The 6,079-nt window shown below is 52.5% G+C and overlaps 1 protein-coding gene across 1 annotated transcript in view; it reads right to left on the bottom strand.

Annotated features, from left to right (window-relative positions):
• Positions 1-788, bottom strand: part of NELFA (negative elongation factor complex member A) — a 23,359-nt gene extending 22,571 nt beyond the window's left edge. The window contains exon 1 of the mRNA XM_035005461.1: positions 455-788. Coding sequence (XP_034861352.1) covers positions 455-664 — 210 coding nt within the window. The 5' untranslated portion in view covers positions 665-788. The remainder of the gene's footprint in view (positions 1-454) is intronic.
• Positions 789-6,079: the final 5,291 nt, after the last annotated feature.

Genomic DNA, 6,079 nt, shown 5'->3' with positions numbered 1-6,079 from the left:
GGCCGGGGCACTGAGGGTCGGGGACGAGGGTCCCGGGGCGGGAATGAGGGTCCGCGGGCCGGGGGCGTGAGGGTCGGGGACGAGGGTCCGCGGGCAGAGGGAGTGAGGGTCGGGGACGAGGGTCCCGGGGCGGGAAGGAGGGTCCGCGGGCAGGGGGCGTGAGGGTCGGGGACGAGGGTCCCGGGGCGGGAAGGAGGATCCGCGGGCAGGGGGAGTGAGGGTCGGGGACGAGGGCCCCGGGCGGGAAGGAGGGTCCGCGGGCCGGGGGAGTGAGGGTCGGGGACGAGGGTCCGCGGGCCGGGGGCGTGAGGGTGGGGGGGTTCCGGGGGACCGTGAAGGTCCAGGGCAGGGCTGCGAGGGGGCACGCAGGAACCGCCGGAGAGGAGGGGGCAGGGCCCGGGGTCTCGGGCCGCTGGAAGGGGCGGCCCCGCGCCCCCGCCGCCGCCCGCCTCACCTCGTCCACGGTGCGGCGCGGGAGGTGCAGCGTCCCGAGCAGCAGCTTGAGCTTCACGGCCGACGAGAGGCCGTGGAAGCAGAGGCGGATGTTGTCGATGACCGCGGCGGTGAGCAGGGACGCGATGCTGGGCGGCGCCCACAGCTCGTCCGTGGCCCCCAGCTTGTTGTGCAGCCACAGGCCCGTGTCGCTCTCCCGCATGGACGCCATCTTGGGGGGAGGAAGCCGGGTGCCGCCGAGCCGGCATCTTATGAAGACACCTACGCGCCCGCGGCGAGGACCCCCAACATGGCGGCGCCCGCCGGGGCGGGCCGCGGTGGCGCCTCTGGGGGCGGGGCCTCGCGGGCGCTTCGTGGCGTGGCGTGCTGCGTCCGCGGCCGGCTCTCCGGGCGGCCGCGGGAGATGACGTCAGGAGGGGCGTCGCGCCCCTGCGGCGCGCGTGCGCGGCTCCCGGCGCGCGGGCTGGCTGGGGTCCCTGCGCGCGGCGAGGCGGAGCGCGCTGCCGGGCCGGCCGACGCCCGGAGGCGCCTGCCCTGCAGCCCGCGTTCGCTGTCCCCGTTCGGCCGCGCCGCGGACGGGCCCGGCACCGCGCCGGCCGGGCGTCCGGGGTGGCGGGGGGCAGGCGCACGTGTGCCTCCCTTGCGCGGCTCCCAGGCCGACGCCCGGGCCTCTCGCCCACCCTTCCGAGGGAGCACCCCCGTGCGTGCTGCCGGAGGGAGGTGTCCAAGGCCAAAGGCGTTTATGGCGGTCTGCCCGGTGGGGCCCGGATGCCTGCCGGCGTGCTTCCGCTCGTTCTCTGGGCCGGGCGCGCTGAGCGCTCGCTGTGCCCGGTGTCCCTCCGGGTGTGCGATCTGCGATCCAGAGGCACGGGCCGTGTACAAGAGCACTCCGCGGAAGGTGGTGTGGAGAGAGGGCTGGGCAGGGGGCGGAAGCCGGGCCAGCCCCTCTGGCCCCAGTGCCGCTGGGTTTGCCATTTGCCAGGCAGCTGTCCCAGGAAGGGACGGAGTCGCTCCGCGTGAGGCTGTGCCCCGTGCTCAGGGCCAGCTGCAGGCAGCCTTCCTGGGCTTGTCCCTGACACCCACGCCTGCCAGCCTTGGGCCTGCCCCCTCCAGATGCCCGGAGTGGGCGAGAGTCAAGGGTCAGGCCCCTTTGAAAGGAAGTCAACCCTGCCTTGCCGGGTGTGTGTGTGTGGGGGGGGGTACCACTCCCAGGCTTCAGCCAGCCTTGGGAACAATCAAGGAAAGCACAAAACTGAGTGAGTGCCCCTTTGCCTGGAGGGGGCCATCTCCACCATGGCCAACCCTCTGCTGGCAGCGGGCCAGCTTCCTCGCCTGCTTCCAGAGGTCTCTGCTGGAGACGTCGCTCAGAGTCGGGATGGGCCTCTGGTGGACCAGGAGGTGCTCTGGAGTATGGCCACAGACCGAGAGCAGTGGGGACTTGTTTACCATGGTGGGCCCGGCTGGTGCCATCTCTCTGAGGAGGGGAGGTTGAAAGCGACTGCAGGCAGTGAGCAGGAGCGAGGGCGACCTGCACAGGGAGCACCTCAGTGGCTCAGGAAGGTACCCCCTTCCCAGGTCCTCACCTCCCCTCACACACATACTTTGCCCCTCCCTCATCATCTCCAGGAGTGCCTGTTCCCAAATCTCCCCTTCAGACCTAGTCCCTCCACACCCATAGGCTCCATCTTTCCAGTTCATCAAGACCACTGTGGGGAGGGAGGTGGGATGGACCCACTGCCTCACCTTTCTGCACCTGCGCAGGGGAGAGGTCTGCAGTCCAGACCCCCCAGATCAAATCCCACAGCTCACCTCTCTCCCCAGGCACCTCCCCCAACTCAGTCTAGTGTGTTTGGGATACCTACTGATGTGTGTATATCATTAACAAACCTTAAATGTAGTGTGTACATTTGTGCCTTCAGTGGATAGATGAGATTATGCCAGATCTTGTATCCACCATGTTTTAGCTTTCCATTCCCTAGGAATAAACCCTTACATTGCTTCCAGTTGCCCACCCTGCAGACAACCCTCCTACGGGTCCCTCCAGGACTATGTATAAGGGTCTGGGAGTTGCCTGCCCGGGAGCAGAGGTATTGACCAAAGGGCATACAGGTAATGTTACAAAGGGCTTCCAAAAGGTTCCTAGGGGACTGCGCTAGTTAGCCACACAACCCCCCCCCCCCCCCCCGCCATGTGCTGTTCCAGCTTATATAGGCTTACAAGAGCCAATTGTTTTATTTTCAGGAATTCTATAAGCTTGTCGTTAAACATAGCATTATTAAAAATTAAACTTCATTTAATTGTATTCATTTTACTACTTTATCTTTTACAAGATACCTTACTTCAGGGGCGCCTAACTGGCTCAGTCTGTGGAGCCTGCGACTCTTGATCTCGGGGTTGTAAGTTCAAACCCCACGTTGGGTGTAGAGATTACTTAAAAAAATAAAATCTTAGGGCTGCCTGGGTGGCTCAGTGGGTTAGGTGTCTGCCTTTGGCTCAGGTCATGATCACGGGGTCCTGGGATGGAGCCCCGCGTCTGGCTGCCTGCTCATTGGGAAGTCTGCTTCTCTCTCTGCCTCTCCCCTTTTCATGCTCTCCCTCTCTTTCAAATAAATAAATAAAATCTTAAAATAAAATAAAATAAAATAAAATCTTAAAAAAAAACACCTGAGATATCTTTCTTCATTTCACATTACCCATGCTCTAGATGTTATTCACATCTGCTATCAGAATGGTGGAAGCACTGTAACCTACTACTGCCTGGCTCATCCCAGCCTCATTTCATTGACCGAATACTGGCAGCCTGAACTCAGCAAGGATGGGATTATTTACACCATGGATATCGCAAATTCTACAAATCAGGGCTTGATTGATAGTTTTGATTGTCTTAGACTTAAGAAAGCTATAGAAAAAGAGCTAACAGTGAAGATTAAACTTACAAGTGTGTTTTGTCTTTTGCCCCTTACACTGGAAATAGCACACCCACACACCGGTGCAATATTTCTTCCAGTACTCAAAAATCATTGTCTAATTTAGCAAAGAAGGCCCTAATGTCAACGACTAATGGGTGAAGTTCTGAAGTAAATATGCTGGAGCTAAAAGAAGTTACAGTTTAATGATGATAATTTGAGGGTAAGAGAGAGTTTCACAGTTGATTACATATCAAATTTAATGGCAACACATTTATTGGGAAAAGAGCAGAGTGGGATGCAACTTCATGTGTCAAATAATGACTGAATTATAACTACTGGTCGACAAAAATGAAAATCTTTGTTCACTGTGTGCAAATGTTCTTGGCAGCTTTATTCATAATAGCCAAAAACTTGAAATAATCCAGATAACTCTGACCCTGTTTGTAGCTTTCTATAGAATATGTTTTGGTGTATTTGAGTCCTGTTTTATGTCCTTGAAACCAATTCTGGGTCCTTAGGAAAAATTCTACTTAACCACTGGCTCAACAAAGAAGACAGGCCACTAGGAGGTGGTACTTGCAATATCAAAAAGCAACTGGATTAACAGGAAATCCCACAGATGAATAGGAGAGAAGAATCAGCTGTTCATAGAAGAGAAACCCAATCACTCGAGAATCACTCCAAGAGATGCTTAAACTGATCAGTAACCTGAAAAGTCCAAATTAACATAACAAGATACCTCATTACACCCATTAGATGGCAGAATTAGAAAGTCAAAGTTTTGTTGTTTTTAGGTAATCTCCCCACCGTGGGGCTTGAACTCATGACCCTGAGGTCAAGCGTCACATGCTCTATAGACCAAGCCACCCAGGCAGCCAAAGGTCCCAACACCATTTGCTGAAAAGACTATTTCTCGAATGAACCACCTTTGAATCTTTGTTAAATATCTGTTGTCTATATTTGTGTGGCTCTATTTCTGGCCACTTTTCTATCCTGATTTATTCATCTATCTTTACACTATGATGTAGGAAAGAAAGGTTTCAAAGCTGACAGCCAAAAAAGAATTCTTGAGATATCTTTGGTGTAAAAAGGTGATTTTATTAAAGCAAGGGGACAGGATCCATGGGCAAAAAGAGCTGCACCAGGGTCATGAGGAGTGGCCCATTATATACTTTCAAATTGGGAGAGGGTTAGGGACAGCGTCAGTCTCTAAGGAATTTGGAAGCAAGGTTTCCAGGACTTTGAGGGGGCTAGCTATTGTTGGGAAAAGGTCGTTTATTACTGTCTACTAAAACCTGAGTCATGAGACCCTTCAGATGTGTATCTGTGGGCCATATGCTTAGGGGATGATTGGCAACATGTATCTTAGGAGATAGAAATAAAGGAAGTTTCCAAAGGAATTTTTCTTTATTTTTTCATTTAACAAACATATATACATATTTTTTTATTAACATATAATGTATTTGTTTCAGGGGTACAGGTCTGTGATTCATCAGTCTTACACAATTCACAGCACCCACCATAGCACATACCCTCCCCAATATCTATCACCCAGCCACCCTATCCCTCCAACCCTCCTCCACTCCAGCAACCCTCAGTTTGTTTCCTGAGATTAAGAGTCTCTTATGGTTTGTCTCCCTCTCTGGTTTCGTCTTGTTTCATTTTTCCCTCCCTTCCCCTATGATCCTCTGTCTTGTTTCTCAAATTCCATATATCAGTGAAATCATATGATACATGTCTTTCTCTGATTGACTTATTTCATTTAGCATATTACCCTCTACTTCTATCCACATCATTGCAAATGGCAATATTTCATTTTTTTGATGGCTGCATAATATTCCATTGTGTATATATACACCACATCTTCTTTATCCATTCATCTGTCGATGGACATCTTGGCTCTTTCCATAGTTGGGCTATTGTGGACATTGCTGCTATAAACATTGGGGTGCACGTGCCCCTTCAGATCACTACATTTGTATCTTTGGGGTAAATACTCAGTAGTGCAATTGCTGGGTCATAGGGTAACTCTATTTTCAACTTTTTGAGGAACCTCCATACTGTTTTCCAGAGTGGCTGCACCAGCTTGCATTCCCACCAACAGTGTAGGAGGGTTCCCCTTTCTCCACATCCTCGCCAACATCTGTCGTTTCCTGACTTGTTAATTTTAGCCATTCTGACTGGTGTGAGGTGGTATCTCATTGTGGTTTTGATTTGTATTTCCCTGATGCCGAGTGATGTTGAGCACTTTTTCATGTGTCTGTCGGCCATTTGGATGTCTTCTTTGCAGAAATGTCTGTTCATGTCTTCTGCCCATTTCTTGATGGGATAATTTGTTCTCTGGGTGTTGAGTTTGATAAGTTCCTTAAAGATTTTGGGTACTAGCCCTTTATCTGATAAAATGTTTGCAAGTATCTTCTCCCATTCTGTCGGTTGTCTTTTGGTTTTGTTGACTGTTCCCTTTGCTGTGCAAAAGTTTTTCCACTTGATGAAGTCCCAATAGTTCATTTTTGCCCTTGCTTCCCTTGCCTTTGGAGACGTGTCTAGGAAGAAGTTGCTGTGGCTGAGGTCGAAGAGGTTGCTGCCTGTGTTCTCTTCAAGGATTTCGATGGACTCCTGTCTCACATTTAGGTCTTTCATCCATTTGGAGTCTATTTTTGTGTGTGGTGTAAGGAAATGGTCCTGTTTCATTCTTCTGCATGTGGCTGTCCAATTTT

The sequence above is a fragment of the Mirounga leonina genome, unplaced genomic scaffold (assembly GCF_011800145.1).
Source record: "Mirounga leonina isolate KUSES-001 unplaced genomic scaffold, KU_Mleo_1.0 Mir_129, whole genome shotgun sequence".
Taxonomy (NCBI): domain Eukaryota; kingdom Metazoa; phylum Chordata; class Mammalia; order Carnivora; family Phocidae; genus Mirounga; species Mirounga leonina.
Note: the sequence above shows the minus strand (reverse complement) of the source record. Positions and strands in the feature narration are given on the sequence as shown.